This window comes from Miscanthus floridulus, chromosome 18, assembly GCF_019320115.1.
Source record: "Miscanthus floridulus cultivar M001 chromosome 18, ASM1932011v1, whole genome shotgun sequence".
Lineage (NCBI taxonomy): Eukaryota > Viridiplantae > Streptophyta > Magnoliopsida > Poales > Poaceae > Miscanthus > Miscanthus floridulus.
In genome coordinates this window covers 136,426,694-136,444,132 of record NC_089597.1, presented here as the reverse complement: position 1 = coordinate 136,444,132, position 17,439 = coordinate 136,426,694, and the positions used below count along the sequence as shown (strand labels likewise).

Genomic DNA, 17,439 nt, shown 5'->3' with positions numbered 1-17,439 from the left:
CGACATCGAAACGGGCCGTTCTTGGATGCGTTGGAAAGGGGACGACGATGCCGTCGTTTTGGATCTGGTCCCAGCTCCAGAAGGCCCGTGGATCATTCTGTGTGACCACGGCAAGGTGCTGCGTCACCTATTTGGGCCAACTTGGCCATGTATCGTGTCGGGCCTTAAGCCCAAGTTGTGGGCGCCCAACCCCTGGCCGTCCCCAACCCTAGGTCGAGTCTTAGACTATAAACACAGCCGCCGCCGCTGCTACACAATTGGGTTTTGTTTAGAGTTTAGTTTTCCCTCGAGAAACTAAATCGTTCATTGTAACTGTGGTGACAAATCCTTTTACAGTGATCCAGGGCCCCCGTTCTTGATCTCCTCCACTGTGTCGATTAGTCCTTTGGAACCGAGTTCTTGAACCCTCTATTGATATTCGCGTCATTCATATTTGCAATTTCAGATTGCGTGTTTTACCTTCTTGCTTGTGCTCTTCGATTCGCTTGCAGGAAAAGCCTTCTTGGCGAGGTCAATCAAGTTGTGCTTGGTTGATAACCAACGGAGCAGTGGTGTAATGGTTGCAGGGTTCGAATCGTGTCTGATTTGAAGCCGGATCGCCAATGTCGAGATCTCCACAAATCGAACTTACCGGCTACCTCTCGGAAGATCGGGCCTGTACTCATCACGATGCCTCCAGCCCGCATCAGCAGATGTCGCGGCCCAGCCGTTTGAACGCCATGGTCCTTGCAGAAAAGTCCCAGGCGATACGACCCAAGGTAGCCATCCACTGTGTACCCAAGACCATATCATACCCGGCCAGGGGCATCACGTACAGGTCGACGTGGAACGCCAAGCCGTCGATGCAGATGGCTGCGCGACGGAGAACGCCGGGGCAGGGAACCTTCTCGCCGTTGGCCACCGTTGCTGTGAGGCAAGGGCACGGCTGGACGGCCAGACCCGTGCGCGACGCCGCGGCTTCCCCAATGAAGTTGTGGCTGGACCCGGTGTCGACGAGCGCGACGAGGGAGGCAGCGCCCAGGGTCACGCGAAGCAGCAACGTGTTGCCGCTGGGAACGCCGGCCACCGCATGGAGGGAGAACACCGGGGCCTCCGGGTCTGGCGTGTCCTCGCCGCCGGCGTCGTCGTCGTCGTCGTCCATGATGCTGTCCAAAAGGAACAAGCGTTTGCAGACCTTGTTGTGGCAACGGCTGTACCGCTCATCGCAGTTGAAGCACAGGCCAAGGCAACGGCGCTCGTCCTGCTCGGCCTGAGTCAGGCGTTTCACCGGCCGGCCTTCGACGGTGACGTTGGGCGCCGGGGCTTTGGGGGCCGGCAGGGCGAGGTGTGGTGCTGGCGCCGGGAGAACACCGCGGCCAGCCGCTCTCGGTGGCGCAGGAGTATACTGCTCCATGAGTTCCATCTGACGTGCCAAACTCATGGCTGCAGCAAGCGACTGCGGGTTGTGTACTTGGACGGCGAGGCTGAGCAGCGGGAGGAGGCCCCCCGTGAACAGCTGGACTCGTTGAAGTTCTTCCAGGGGGCCAGCGCGGGGCAGGAGCGCCTGGAAACGTGCCTGGTACTCCACGACGGTCCCGGTGCGGCGGCAATCGGCGAGTTCGAAGAGTGGGGCAGATCGCAGCGGCGGCCCGAACCTCATGTTGAGGAGTTCGGTGAAGCGGCGCCACGACGGCGTGCCCTCATCCGTCTGCACCTGCATGTACCAGAGTTGCGCCTCGTCGTCGAGATTGTAAGAAGCCATCCACACCTTTTCCTCCTCCATGATCCGCTGCTGGTGGAAGTATGACTCGCAACGGTTGATGAAGACGAGTGGATCCTTCGTGCCATCGTACTTGGGGAAGTCCATCTTCTGGAACTTCGGCGGTCGGTCGTTGTGGTGCTCGCCAAAGGCCGTCTTGGAGCCCGAGGACGACATGCGGTCGGCCGTGAGGGAGGCGATGGCCTTGGCATTGGCCACGACGGAGGCCTGCAGTTCCTTCATGGCGTCGGTGAGGCTTTTGATCTGGTCGGCATCGCCCATGGCAGCGGCAGATGAGGCGGTGGAAGCGGAAGCCGAAGACGGGGACAAGGGGGCTGGTGGCTGTGGTGGTGGGGGATTGGCGGCGTCGGATGGTGAAGAGGAACGGGACGGCGAGGATCTTCTGGAACGTGATACCAGGTTGTCAAGGGCCTCAAACCCTTGGGTAGCTGGACCTCGACTACGTAATTCGTAGCCGCGATCCGTCTTCTCCGGCGAGGTTTTTCCCCTCTGCCGCAGGCTTAATTGAGTAGAGAGAGAGATAGGTTTAGGGAATAACTTCTTGCTTAATCCTTCCGATTGTCACCGAGTACAATATTAATGGCCTCAGGCCCAAAACAAACTAGCGCCATGCGCTCCTAGAATTATGGATCAAAAACAGCAATTAATCCTATCCTTCCTCTTAGCCACTGATGGCTGGCTCGGCCCGGTTCTCCCGCGCACACGCGCGGTCAGCGCGCTCTGCCGCTCGCCGCACATCCCTGGCGCGCCGGCGCCTTGAGTACTTCTGGCCCCACATGACACTGTAAGCCATTTATACCAATTTGTGTGGGTTAGGGTTATTTTACCAAACTGTAAGCCATTTACGAAGTTGACAGACATCTCTTTTTCATCTCATATTGTCCCAAGATCAGCACCTGTTCCTTGCCATCAAACTGATGCACGGCTGGGCAAGCAAAAATTTTCCAGTGTCTTCTCTTGACTTGGATAGGTACCGAGGAACATGCAACTACAGTGTGATTATATTGATGATCCACAATTTTGTTGGTAAGCAAGAATACTTTCCTTAGAGCGTTTTTTTATTGCTCACCCTTTATGCATTATTGAAAATTGATGATTTTTGCAGATCTATTCGGAAAAGAGCTTGTGATATCCAACCAGGTTCAGCTACCTTATCAGTTTCTTGTAGGTTAGTATATATTATGCCTTTTCTGCTACGTTTCCCTTTATTTTTGCTTAAATTTGCTCGATCCATTTTTTGCTTTTTCTATATGCTATAAATGCAGGATAAGTTGCTGGAATTAGAATTTCATGGGCATAAAAAAGGCAGTTTAATGTGCTCCAGGTGAAGCATCATCCCTTTACAAGGTCTCATTATATTAACATCCGTGCTAGAGCAGCCAAGTAGGCATTGGGTATACCAAGTTGTATTCTGCATGGTTCTGCTTTTGCCGTGTGATAAAATAAGTATATATTGAATTTTAGATCACATTGTTACGAATCAGGAAAAAAAATTATGCCTATTTTTTCCTTGCTAGATTAACTGTGCTGTTGGGGAAGTTCAATTGTTCCTGAGTCATCCTTGTATTGTGATTCTTAAATTCTTAATTAGATTGGTCGGTTGCTTGCTTTTTGGTGACGCTCGCTGGACATCGCTATAATAATTTTGGTAGGGCTCCTTTGTCTGCTCTTTCAGATATGATTGGACACAAATGATAATTCTATAGGCTCTTCCATGTCTGTGTTTCCAGCTAGTCCACTATTATTGAGTGTGAGTTAGCCAAGCCTGCCTCCGCAGCTCCGCTGCATGTGTTGTTTTGTTTTCATTAGTTTCTACATTTTGTGTGTTTGTTACTGAGCATAAGTCCATTGTCAATTATGTCTTTACTTAACATGATTTGTTGGTTGTTGAGCACACCCCATTGCAATGATGTACTTATTCCTATGCATCTCCTTCCACTTTCTTGCAAATCCACTGTGAAAGAGCTTATGCTGAACCACCAATTCTAGGAGGGCAAGTGATAGAGTGTGGTTGATTCTAGAAAGCGAGAGCTTTTTTTGTTCATCGACTTTAATGTTAAGATTTAGCTTCACTGGTTATAGACCACATTATTTTTCCTTCCGATAAGTTAAAATTCAGCTTTATTCATTGCTATTTCCTTTGGTCATTTCTGATGCTTTGTATAACTTCTTTGGCTGGTTACTGAAAATAAGCACTCATTTATTTGGAGCAATGTTGCCTTGCCAATTAAATGGCAATTAGTAGCACAACATTTTTGGATGTTATGCTAGCAGTGGAATATTCCTGCGAGAGTTTCTCTGCTGACTTCCTGTTGTCTGCAAGCTGGCTTCCATTGGGGTGGTTCCAATGGTGGGATTCCTTAATATTCAATTTGAACTACAATCGTGCATTTGGTGGGATTCCTTAATATTCACAGATTGCTCCAGTGCTCCAAACTTTGAATTGACGAGAAGCCTCTGATACGAACTAAAGTACTGGAAAGGCAAAAACACACTATGATCCCATATGTATATATATAGCCTTGCATTAACAACTATGTTAGACTCATCAAGTATGTTTGGTTTCAACTAAATATTATATGGCTGTACATGATCTCCTGAATGAATTATATATGTATCTTTCACAATACTACTATTTGCCTCTCCTTTTGAATTTATTCATATTAAACATCAAATTGAATCGCAAGTTTGTCCGGCGCGCAATGGCGTCCGCAACGTACTAGTATATATGTAATGCACAACTTAAGTTTAGAACAGAGAGAGTTAATAAGCAACAAGTGTGGCTTGCTTTCGGGATCAGACCTTTTCTCCAACCCCCCCCCCCCCCCCCCCGGTGTCGTCTCCTATGTGAGGCGACTCGGGGGTATCTGGCCTCCGCCGCAACTCCTTCCCACCTCGCTGCTCCCTGGTTGCTGCCGTCGCCGTGGCTCTCCAAAAGGGGCGATCGTCTGCACCTCGCTCTCCTTCCCTCGCCCCTCTCTATCCACCCCTCTAGCTTGGACCCCGTCACCTTCTCCACCGCTGGTGTGTTCACTGCCGGTCATCGGAGGCAGGATCCGGCCATGCCTCCACCCGATCTACCCTTCTCGGAGCCGGATCTGACATCCCACGCCTTCCAGCACCTTGGAGAGACTTGGCGGCGGGTTCCCGGTCAGGGGCGGTGGCTACCTTGTGTGCGCTTCCCAGCGCCCACGCTTGGATGTAACCGGGGCGGCGACGACTGTCAAGCTAGCTACCTCGTGCGCGGCCGCGCTCGGCTACAGCCGGGGCGTCGGCGTCCGTCAGGCTCACCCGCCCCCGGTGGTTGGTCGGGCTGGATGCACGATGGGGCCTGTCGTCTGCGCGGCTGGTGGTCGGGCCTGGGCTGTGCCGACTGTCTGGTTCGCCCCCGACCTAGACTGTGGCCGGGAGATAGTTATGCTAGATGTTTGGCGTCCATGCGGCTTGGTGACAGCTTCCCTGCGGTGTTATTCGTCTGCCTACGTTGCTCTGATTGTCCCACTACGCTTGCTCGTGGTCTCCGTCTTGGTAGTGTGGCGCTAGGCGAAAGCCTTGCCATCTGGCCAACCATGGCGACACCCTTTAGCACCGTTTTCCTCTTTGGAGGCATCTGTCGTTGCACCTCATCCCTCTCATGTCAGCGTGGATCCTCTAGGTGAAAACCTGGCCCCTTTTGGGCAGGCAGCGGCAACGCTTTCTGTGTCGCAATCCTCCTTAGAGGCGTTGCCTCTGAAGTTCCATGCCATGGCGCGTGCGGGGCTGCCTTCCTTCTCGACGTTGGGCATGGTCGTTGGTGTCGTATGTGCTCCTGCAATTGTCCAGTTTGTGCTCCTAGTCGCCGGCGTCGCTGTGCCTGTTTGTGCTTCATGCTAATCTTCACTTTGGTTTGTCCAATTGGTGGTTAGTGTAGCTGCATTTGTTTGTTGTTGCTTGAGCGGATGCTTTGCCGCTATTGTCGTGATGGTCCTCCCTAAGGCAGATGCTTTGCTGCTAAGGGCGTGTTGGCCAAGTTGTAGTTCTGGCGGATGCTTTGCCACTGTGGTCCGTACTGGCGCCCTTGGCAGATGCTTTGCCGCCGAGGTTGAGCCTCATCGTTGTAGGGTCGAGATGGCGTACTAGAGGGGGGTGAATAGTCCTTTTTTAAAACTAATCGCTCTGGCTAACCGATATAAGTGCAGAAATAAATTAAATCTATTGGTCTAGGCAAGACTTCACCCCTCTATCTATAACTCTACAAGCACCTTATAAAAGATCCTAAACAAAAATTAAGGTGCCAGGCTAGCTAGGCTCTCGTAACAATTCTAACTTGTAAGGTCACACAAACCTAAGCAACTAGTACTTTAACAAGCGGGGGGAGCACCTACACAATTCTATTAAGCAAAAGCACATAGCCAACCTAACCTCACTAATGATGCTCAAGGACAAGGCTACACAAGCCAAACCCAAGAGCTCAACTTACTTAGCTACACAAGCTAAGCCAAACAAGGGAACTACTTCTAGCTACACAAGCAAGAAGGTAACTAGCAAGTTACTAAAACTAATACTAGTTAACAAGAGCAACTACACAAGTTATATATATGAATGTAATGAATGTAAGTGCAAGCTTGTGTATCGAAATGCAAACCATCGATAAGAGTAGACAATGTTGACACGGTGATTTTTACGGGGTTCACTTGGTTGTTACCAAGCTAAGTCCTCGGTGTGTCGATCAACACCTTGGTGGTTCCTCGGTTTGTGGCTCCCAAAGCCAAGCCTCCCAAAGACACCACAAAAACCCACACACAAGTGTGATAACTCAATGACACGCGCAATCCAATAGAGTTGCTCTTCGCGATCCCCGTGGGGTAAACACAATCACCCTCACAAATCCTCCTCTGGAGCACTATACAATCTCCACGTGTGCTTCACGGAGTCACAAGCTCTAAGCATTCTAGGTGATGGCAATCACCAATAGTAACAAGAAATTCTCAAATCACAATGATTTCCTAGTGCCACCAAATGCAATCCTCAAATGCACACACTAGGGTTTCCAATCCTTCACTTAAAATAGCATCAAGCATAAGAGGGAGAGGAAGGGGAGGAGGTGGATCTTCAATCTCTCGTCCAAACCCACCAAAGGCACTCAATCTCTCCTCAAAATCTTAGCTCAAATCAGGGGAGAAAGAGAGAAGGAAGAGAAGGGAAGAACCCTAGAACACTTGCACTTCCAAGGATAAGAAATGGGGAAAAGATAAGACAAGAGAGGGGCTGCAGCCCTCTAAAAACGGCCACCTCGCGCTACTGGTCGTTGGGGCACTCAGATCTAGGCCGAACTGAAATTTCTAGGTCAGACTAGAAAAATTTCCAGGCAACGGTCATAATCCTCCCTGAATTTTCAGCTCGGGCCACAAATAATTCTAGGGAAGGGTTCTGTGTTCGCGCGGACACTAGAGAATTTCCAGCTCGGGCAGGAAATAATTCCAGAAACACCATCTCTGTCCATGCGCAAGAATTTCTCCAAAAACTTCCCATTTTCATCCTTTTAAGTTGCTAACTCCTCAAGATTCTTTCAAATCAAATGGAGCACTCAAGTTAGCATTTTCACAAAGATTTTTCAGGGCTTTCTCATCCACCTCACCACGTCACTAAGCATAATGCATATGCAAATGAAACTTATATTTAGTGGCACTAGATAACCGTTGTAACCAAAGGATTTCTCGCCTTTATAGTACGACTTTCTATCCTAAATCCGATCATAAACTTCTCTACACATCTATGACCGGTGAAATAAAATACCCTATAGGCTATACATTTGCCTTGCGCATTCCATTCCATCTCCTTTGCCGGTGTCGATGCAACACATGCACCAACATGATCAACAATGATATGATCCACTTCATATCCTCATGTGACCATATTGGTTCATCGATCTTGACCTCACTTGCTCTTCACCGTTGTATTGGTCCATCGGCGCTAAGTCTTGCTCAAGCTTCACCGCATCGCGATCGATCAAATGCTTTCGACTAGCCCTTCACACTTGCAACCGGTCCATCAAGCCAAGTCTTGTCTTGATCTTCTCCACCTTAGTCACAGGACTACATGCCATGTCTCGTATGCAATAAGCTCCTTCATCACTTGTGTGAGCATTGCAACATATCCAAGCCATTTTCACCTCTATGGCATGTGTTGCTCACCCAAGTGTACCTGTGGACTGATCACCTGTGTATATCACTCAACCACATATTAGTCCACCTAATGTTGTCACTCAATTACCAAAACCAACCAAGGACCTTTCAGTCGCCTCCACGGTTCCCTTGGCGGATGCTTTGCTGCCGAGGTTGAGCCTCGTCGTTCCCTTGGCGGATGATTTGCCGCCGAGGTTGAGCCTTGTCGCCCTCGCGGTTCCCTTGGCGGATGCTTTGCCGCTGAGGTTGAGCCTCGTCGCCTCCATGGTTCCCTTGGCAGATGCTTAATTTTCCGCAGAGGTTGAGCCTCGTTGCCTCTGCAGTTTCACCACTCTACTGGCTACCATCGTGTTGTGTTTATGTATTAGGTTCAGTCGGTGGGGTTTTGAGGTGGAGGGTCTCCCCCCTCATGTTTTTCTTGCTTTTGAGTCCGTGTGGGATTACGTGGGTAATCAAGGTGTCCTATGTATCGTCATTGTAAAATTTGGCTTTCTCACTTTTACTTAATGAAGCACGTGCTGATACACGTTTGCGAAAAAAAAGTGTGGCTTGCTTTCTGCATTAGAGTAGATCGAGTAGAGAGGAAGACAGGGAGGAAGATAAGGGCCCCACTGATGGTCACACTCACTGTTGGATGGACCCCGATGGAGATATTTATCTGAGCTAGGATCCGATGCCTTCCTGCTTTCGCTCTTAGCGTGCAGTGCTCTCATGGGCAGGGCATGCCCATCTAGCTGCATCTCACTGTCGTCGTTGATGCATGCAAATGCATCGCTGTCTCCACTATATGCATGCCCATGCCCATCCGGTTGAGTTGCATACAGATCGATTGAAACTGTAGAAGATAAGAGAAGAGAACTACTGCCTGTCTAGCCTATATATCAATCTCCTGGCCTGGTGCAGTGGCTCCTGTGTCTATCGATGTGTCCGTATTTTCTCCATCTCGTCTGCATGTGCTAGCTTACCTTGCTGCAATTATATTGGTAATGTTGAGCTCCTAGCTTAGCTGTGCTTCTTCAATTCGTGTCTTCCATGCCATAGCCATACACGTACGGCTGGCCGGATATCGCTCACTCTGGTCACTGCACTGCACATCGATCGATCACTGCGCACATGCCTCGCTCGCGAGAATCCATGGGGAATAGATACATAGATAGATGTTCATCATCAGCACATACATACAGTAGCACTCTCTCCTCTCTCTCACACACACACTCTCTCTCACTCACACACACAATATCTCCCCTGTGTAGCTAGCAAGTTGCTGGGCCATCGATCGCCCATCGCATCCCCATCCCAATCAGCAACAATTCCGCCGTGCTCTGATCCGATCCGATCCTATATAGCACACCAGTCGTACTCACCAGCATGCAGCCGGGCGCAGCGGCGGAGTAGTATCTGACCGACGACTGCCGGCAACGGCAAGGCAGCCGCCGCCAGCCTTGCTGCTTGCTCTTGCTCCGATAGGATCACCACCCACCGGCCACTGGATCCGGAGTAGCAAGCAAGTAAACATCTAGTATCTAGCTACCTACTGCTATACATCTATCAATGGCTTTCAAAGGTACGTACACCTACGTATTTATGTGTGTATGTATATACACTGTATATACATGCATATATATGTATCTCCATGGATTACTTTACTCCTTTATATGCTAGAAACTGTGTACTAATTAGTTTATTTTTAATCGCTTCGTTTGCTTGTTGTTGTTGATGATGCATCTATCAGAATATTCTATTATATATACCTCTAATGTAATAATTAGATATTATTATCATTATGCATCTATCTGTAACATGCATGATCATTTAATTTCCCTCTGCAAGCTCCTCTGCTCTACTCTATCCGTTCTAAATTATGTCGTTCTCACTTTTGATGTCATGCTTGGAATAACATACAATTTGACGGAGGGAGCACGTAATATATACTCATAGTAGATGAATATGTACTCTCCTGCTACCTAACCTAATTTAGATAGATTATTAATCATAATATTGGGCTATTTATTTGTATAGATGTATATTAACACTGATCATCAGCTAGATTCATTCCCTTTTCCCCTTCAGAACATATAAATTTGGTACTACTCCAGATAGCGGTAGCTGATTGGTTCTGAAAATTCTTCCTTATCCGATCCATCATCCAATTCCAATATATATGGGTGGACCCAGTCAGTCACCCAGCCGGCCCGGCCACTGTCAGTGTCAAGCATCCACTAAATTCATTGCTTCTCACATGCATGTGTGTGCGAGACTTAATTAGCTTGGATTATTATTGGACGGCATCCAATTAATACCATCATCATCATCTCGTCCACATATAATATTTAGCCTTCCTTTCTCTAATAATCTGTTATACCCGGCCGGAGTGTATAAATATACTATCTACTGCCTGAGCATATATAGATGTGAGTACTGCTGTCTTTCTCATGCACATGCACCCATCTGCTTTTTGTTTTCGTCTTTACATGCATACAATCCTTTTCAACTTTACTTACTCTTGTACAGATTGTTCGACACTGCTGCCTTTTTTCCTTAGCTTTCTCAAAAATACATGCATCCATCAAGCATCTCTCTCCTTTATTTTTATATTGTTCTTTTTAACCTAGCAGATATGCATTGCAACTCGTTCAAAAAAAAAAGATATGCATTGCAACCGAATACATAGCTTTGTTGCATGGACGACAGAGACAGGAAGCGATATGGAAAAACTTCCGACCAACATTATTGTTGTAGTTAACTGAGCTAACTTTACATACATATATATATATATATATATATATATATATATATATATATATATATATAGGGAGAGGCTATTCAGTAGCCGGCTACAAAATAAGTTATTCTGTAGCCACCTCTATTTACTATAATTTTATATACTAATTTACCATAATGTCAATACATATTTACGATAGTTGGGTTACTATAACACATGGGGATATTTACCATAATGTTATATTAAACCACTTAGTAAAGAGTTACTATAATCTCGTAAATTAACATAGTAATTATCATAACTCAAAGTGGCTACAGAATAAGTTATTCTGTAGCCAGCTACAGGATAGTAGTTCTATATATATATATATATATATATATATATATATATATATATATATATATATATATATATATATATATATATATATATATATATATATATATATATATATGCATGCACCTGCAAATATGTGCATCCAATCCAACCGGCAAACACCCAGAGAGCTAGGAACCACTGTTTTTCTTTTTCCATTATTAAGGGCAATGCTCACAAGGAAATCGTCGCTAGATAGACGACATTGAGTTTACATAACCCGGACATATACTTAATCAAATTATTGTACCTCGTTTGTGCAAAGCCTCTCCTAGCGCTACTTTTGGCTACAATACACTACCGGACAGAGCATCTTTGTCGAGGGCCTGGGGATTTGCCGAGGGCAAATGCTCGGGCACTCAGCAAAGAGTCTAACCCTTGGCAAAGAACAGCCCTCGGCAAAGACTCTTTCCCGAGAGCCAGACCCTCGGCAAAGACAAGCACATGGCAACAATAATTATTTGCCGAGGGCTAAGGGCTGGCCCTCGGCAACACCGTCTGACACGGTGTCCATCCCCTACCGTCAATCTTTGCCGAGGGCATCACCGTTAGGCTCTCGGCAAAGACTTTTTAACCGTTTTTAAAAATTTTCTTTTAAAAAAATCTTTGCCGAGTGCCCCTGGGCCAGCACTCCGCAAAGACCGTCTTTGCCGAGTGCCAAGCTGGCACTCGGCAAATTTTCAATTTTTTTTTGTTTTTTTGACCTCAAATTTTTTGTTGGGCCCGCCTACATTGTTTACAACTTCATGTTCAAATTTGGTGTTTTTTCTAGTTTTTTTTGTTATATTTGGTTGATTAATTTGATTATGTTGAATTTTTATATATAATTCAAATTTGAACTGCAAGTGCATGGAATATTGTAATCTAGTGCTTCGAAAAATGTTATTCATGGTATTTGGTGTATGTTGAGTCTCTATCCATGAACTCGCATCAAATTTCGCGCATCTTCTTCACGTAACATGACGAGCCACTTGCCGGAAAAGTGTTTTAAAATTATATAAAGTCCATACGAAGTTCAAAAATCACAAAACTTGTCGAGGTGTCATGTTATCGCATGTGTAGGTTGTGGTAAAAAATTGAGAATGTTTCGAGCAAGTTGCGACGTCAGATGCATAAAACCCAGAATCTGACGTCGCAACTTGCTCGAAACATTCTCAATTTTTTACCACAGCCTACACATGCGATAACATGACACCTCGACAAGTTTTGTGATTTTCGGACTTCGTATGGACTTTATATAATTTTAAAACACTTTTCCGGCAAGTGGCTCGTCATGTTACGTGAAGATGCGCGAAATTTGATGCGAGTTCGTGGATAGAGACTCAACATACACCAAATACCATGAATAACATTTTTCGAAGCACTAGATTACAATATTCCATGCACTTGCAGTTCAAATTTGAAATAGTCAAAAAAATTCAACGAAACAAAACTAATTAAGGAAATAAAGTAAAAAAACTAAAAATTGTCCCAAATTTTGAAATGGAGTTTTAATTACTGTAGCAAGGCCCCAGAAAAAAATGGGGCGAAAAAACAAAAAAAAAGTTAATTTGCCGAGTGCCAACCTTGGCACTCACCAAAGAAGCCTTTGCCGAGCGCCAGGTCACAGGGCGCTCGGCAAAGAATTTTTTTAAAAAAAAAACCTTTGTCGAGTGCCACTAGACCTGGCACTCGGCAAATCTTTCAACCTAAAGGCCCAGACTGGGCCGGCCCAACCCCAACCCCACCCCCTCCTCACTCATCTCCCACCCGCCCCTGCGTCATCGCGCCGCCGCCGCCGACCCCGCCGTCGTCCCCCTCCGGCGAGGTCCTGCCAGGCCCGCCCCGCACCCCCCGTCCCCATCCCGGCGGCGCTCGCCCCAACGCCCGGCCGGCGCTTGCGCCCAGCCCCAGCGGCCCCGCGCCCGTGCCCTAGCTCCCCGGCCGCCGCCCTGAGCTTGCCGGTGCCCCGGGCTCTGAGCTCCCCGGGGATAGCGACCCGGCCGGCCCCGAGCTCCCCCGCCGGCCCCGAGCTCCACCGGCCCCGTCGTGCTCTGTGGCCAGCCAGCAGAGGGAGAAGGAGAGGAGCAAGAGGAAGAAAGAGAAGGGGGAGGAGGAAGAGGAAGAAAGAGAAGGGGGAGGAGGAAGAAGAGGAAGGTGCCGACCCGACCGCCCGTCGATCCTCACGCCGTTCCGACCTCCCGTTGATCCTCGCGCTGCTGCGGCCATCCCCGCCGTCGTCGCCGGCCCTCGCTCTTGCCGTTCTTGCCGCCAAGGTAAGCCCTACCCTTGTAGTGTTAGTAGTAGTAGTAGTTAGTAGTGTTAGTAGTAGTTAGTTGTAGTGTTAGTAGTAGTAGTTAGTAGTGTTAGTTGTAGTAGTTAGTAGTGTTAGTTGTAGGGTTAGTAGTAGTAGTAGTTAGTAAATAGTAGTAGTTAGTAAGTAGTAGTGGTTGTTAGTAGTAGTTAGTAGTGTTAGTTGTAGGCTTAGTAGTAGTAGTAGTTAGTAAATAGTAGTAGTTAGTAAGTAGTAGTGGTTAGTAGTAGTAGTTGTTAATAGTTAAGTAGTTGTTAGTATTAGTACTGTTAGTAGTTAAGTAGTTGTTAGTAGTAGTGTTAGTAGTAGTTGTAGGGTTAGTAGTAATTGTTGTTGTACTACTTCAATACTTTCATCTGCATGGAAAGAGAACTAAAGTACATGGCTCCTCTTGATATATTGGTGGTTGTTGGGCTTCGTGCCCATGTTTGGTATATATGTGGTTGTTGGCCTTTGTGCCATGTTTTTTGCAGGTTTTGGGAACCTCCCCGTATAGGGGAGGTGCTGCCGAAATTTTGAGTCGACACTAACCATTTTTGCCCTTTTTTGCAGGAGGACCTGTGGGAGGGACTCGACGACCCGATCATCTTTGTCGGCGCTACGGGTCTTCCTACACCGCGTCGACTCGCCACTGCACCGACTCTCCACCGCCCCGCTACCTTGACCTCACCGGCACCCTAGGTATAACCCCTCTATCTGTAGGTGGTCTTTGATCGCGTAACCTAGTTAGGTGTCTCCCGTCCAAAAGAGATACGGTTGGAGGTATATAGATCTTTGTATATCTGCGACCGTATCTATGGGGGTATTAACCCCTATACCCTTACAGCTTGGCTTGGGCCGGCCCGGATCAGGGGGTCCGGTCCACTGGAAGACGACGCGTGGCCCGGTCGACTTGTTCAGAGTCCCGCGCAAGGAGTCAAGGCAGATTTGGCGATCAAGCAAGATCCTGGTCGGTTAGAATAGGAATCCTTGTCCGACCACCTATGGCAATTGTAACTGGCTAAGATTAGTTTCCAAATCTGTAACCCTGCCCCTCGGACTATATAAGGCGGGCAGGGGACCCCTCTAAAAACATCTCTCATTGACATACAGCAATACAATCAGACGCAGGACGTAGGTATTACGCCTTCTTGGCGGCCGAACCTGGATAAAACCTCGTGTCTGTCTTGCATCACCATCTTGTTTGTGGCTTGCGCATCTGTCTGCCAACAATCTACTACCTTAGGCATACCCCTAGGTAGACTGCCGACCATATTTCGTCGACAGTGGCGCGCTAGGTAGGGGGTGTGCGTACTGCTCTCCAAGCAAACAAGATGGTCATCATCTCTGGCTCTGTGGCTACGCCAAACGGCCTCACGTTCATCGTCGGCTAGATCACCTGGACCATTGGCTCTGACGACTTCATCTCCATGACCACGGAGGAGGTGCGGATTCAATCTACATCGACCGTTGCTTCACCTGCATCGGCTGTGGCTCCGACCACGGTGGATACGGCTCCGACCACGGTGGATACGGCTCCGACCACAGTGGATCTGGCTCCGACCATGGTACGTCTAGCTCCGACCATGCCCGCATCATCTTCAGCTACGCTGACATCCCATCGTCCGCTTCCCCGCTACAAAGGGAAGCAGATCGACAACACCGACCTACTCAACTCCATCGATCGGGTTGGCACCAAACTTGCTGAAACCCTAGCTTTGGTAAGTTCAATTCAAAGTCAACCTAATGAGCAGGTAACCTCTCCCCACAATAGATCTACTCGACCAGCTCGGGCCAGTCATCCTGCATGACTTGGTATAGATCTCGTGGTTATATCTACTCCTGAAGGGCGCTCCGCTCGTCGCCGGCCAGCCTCCGCGATGGATCTCTGGCTCTCTGAGTACGAAGCCTCGATGGAGAACTACCAGGCCTAGCCCTATGGCCTATGAAATGCTGCCTCCAACTACGCATATAATATACAACGCTGCTCGGATCTGTGTTTCATACATCGACCTCGGCCGAAGCCACGCAACTTTGTCAACATGATCCGGATTGAGGATTATCAAGAAGGATCTGTCCACACAGTCCAAGAGGGTGACTCTAGCTCCTCGTCTGGCATCACATCTAATGCCTCCGTCCACACCGAGCTCCAGCATCACGATGATGAAGGCATTGAATACGATCTGGATATCCTAGACCACTCCCCGGGGTTCCCACAATTCCCGTCTTTCCCACCAAGGCGAGGGTATTTGATCAATGTTGTCAGTAATGACAAACCACCAACAGTTGGCGAAACAGAACAAGAAAGGATTACACGCGAAGCACGCAATATTGACCAGTTTAATTGCCGACAAATCAAAGCCGAAGCAGAAGAGGAGGCACGACGCATAAGGGTCCAGCCACGTGACCTCAACAATGCCTTCGATAGGGTGGGGGACAAACAGGTCTTTAGGACTCCAAGCGCCAATGTAGTCGTTACTATGGCGACAATGCAACGGCTACCCAATACCCCGGAAACCCAGGCAGTTCGCGATGATATACAAGCTTATCTGACGGCTGCTATGGCCCAGACCATAGAGATTGTAAATCAAGCCCAGGCTCCATCTATCTTAGTCGAGTCAAGCCACAGCCGCCAGTACTCAAGTCGCTCACAGCCACCCAACCAACGTGGCTCGCGTAACAACGACCCATCAGACAACCATCAAGGCAGAAACGGTGGCCATGATGGTGGTCGGGATGACAACCGCCGTTGGGAGGACAACTGCCATGACATCTGGGATGACAATCGCCGAGACAACCGCGACAATCGTCGCGATAACCATGGTCACAGGGCTAATCTAGATGGCAACCGAGATCGCCGCGATGGCAATAACGATCTCCACCATTACCTCGGAGGACGTGATCTGCGCGATCGTATCAACCAGAGAGCCAATGATTGTGCATCCCATGAAAGCTATCGCTGTATGGAATATGATACTGCCCACGGCCCACCGGGTTTGAAGCAGTTTACTCTGCACCTTCTCCAAGTCATATGGCCCAAGAACTTCAAGCTCGAAAAACTTCAGAAGTACGACGGCAAGGAGAACCCCAAATTATGGGTCATGCTTTATGAAACTACATGCAGATCAGCCATGGCTGATGAGCACGTCATGTCTAACTACTTCCCAGTCATTGTTGGCCATGCAGGTCACCAATGGCTGGTCAGCTTGCCAACAAACTACTTTGATTCTTGGCAAGAGCTCAAGCAAGCCTTCATCGACAACTTCATTGCTACTTGCGAGTAACCCAGCAACAAATATGATCTGCAGTGGATCCGAGATCGGAAGGATGAGCCACTACGAGAGTACGTCTGGCTTTTCTTAGAGATGCGCATCAAGGTCCCATCAATCTCTGACAACGAGGCAATCGAGGCTTTCATCACTGGCCTACGCTTCCACGATGCCCTAAGGGATAAGCTCCTACGCAAGAGACCTGAATCAGTTACAGTGCTCCTGGCCACTGCTAAGAAATATGCGAACGCCGACAACGCTAAAAAGATAATTATCGAAAAAGCAGCAAGCGTTCCACGCTCCGACCACCCCCCACACCATGACGACTACCACGGTAATCGTGGTCGGAACGACAATTTTGACCATCGCAACCAGCGCAATGACTCCCATGATCACCGCGACCAACGTAATCAGCGGCGTAACCGCCGTGACGATTACAGGGGCAAGCATGCTCAGGAAGATGACGGCGAGGTCAACACCATTAAAAAAGGTGGCAGACGTCGTAACTATGAAGAAGACTATGCCAAAGCATTGAAAGGGCCCTGCCAGCTCCATCCCAAGTCAAACCACACCATGGAGAATTACCGCGTTCTCAAGTCTATCTACACACGTCAACAGGCTCCGGATACATTCGACAAGCCTAACGATATAGGGGAACAGCGCAATGAGGATAACGATGATGAAGACACAGATCCCCGTCACAAGTACGTTAAGCTAACCGATCATGTGTACACCATCATTAGAGGCAAAGTGTCCATCGAGACCAAACAAAAACACAAGCTGCTCGCCCACGCTTGCTTGAACATGGCCAACACCGACAACCTCATCGCCAATCCACGGCTCCCTCCTTGGTCTCACCACAAAATCTCCTTTAGCAG

At 48.3% G+C, this 17,439-nt stretch overlaps 1 protein-coding gene, 1 long non-coding RNA gene and 1 pseudogene across 2 annotated transcripts; 2 read left to right on the top strand and 1 right to left on the bottom strand.

The window, feature by feature from the left end:
* Positions 1-685: 685 nt before the first annotated feature.
* On the bottom strand, positions 686-2,020 carry LOC136524784 (uncharacterized). Its single transcript, XM_066518031.1, has one exon. The coding sequence runs from the start codon at positions 2,018-2,020 to the stop codon at positions 686-688; it is 1,335 nt and encodes a 444-aa protein (XP_066374128.1).
* Positions 2,021-2,553: 533 nt separating this feature from the next.
* Positions 2,554-4,388, top strand: LOC136519414 (uncharacterized). Its single transcript, XR_010774909.1, has 2 exons — positions 2,554-2,785; positions 2,865-4,388. It is a non-coding gene; the product is annotated as an uncharacterized lncRNA (long non-coding RNA).
* Positions 4,389-12,150: 7,762 nt separating this feature from the next.
* Positions 12,151-17,439, top strand: part of LOC136521445 (phototropin-1A-like) — a 56,209-nt pseudogene continuing 50,920 nt past the window's right edge.

Bases quoted from the DNA above. Each gene is read 5' to 3' on its own strand.
- LOC136524784 (XM_066518031.1), bottom strand. From the start codon at position 2,020: ATGGGCGATGCCGACCAGATCAAAAGCCTCACCGACGCCATGAAGGAA.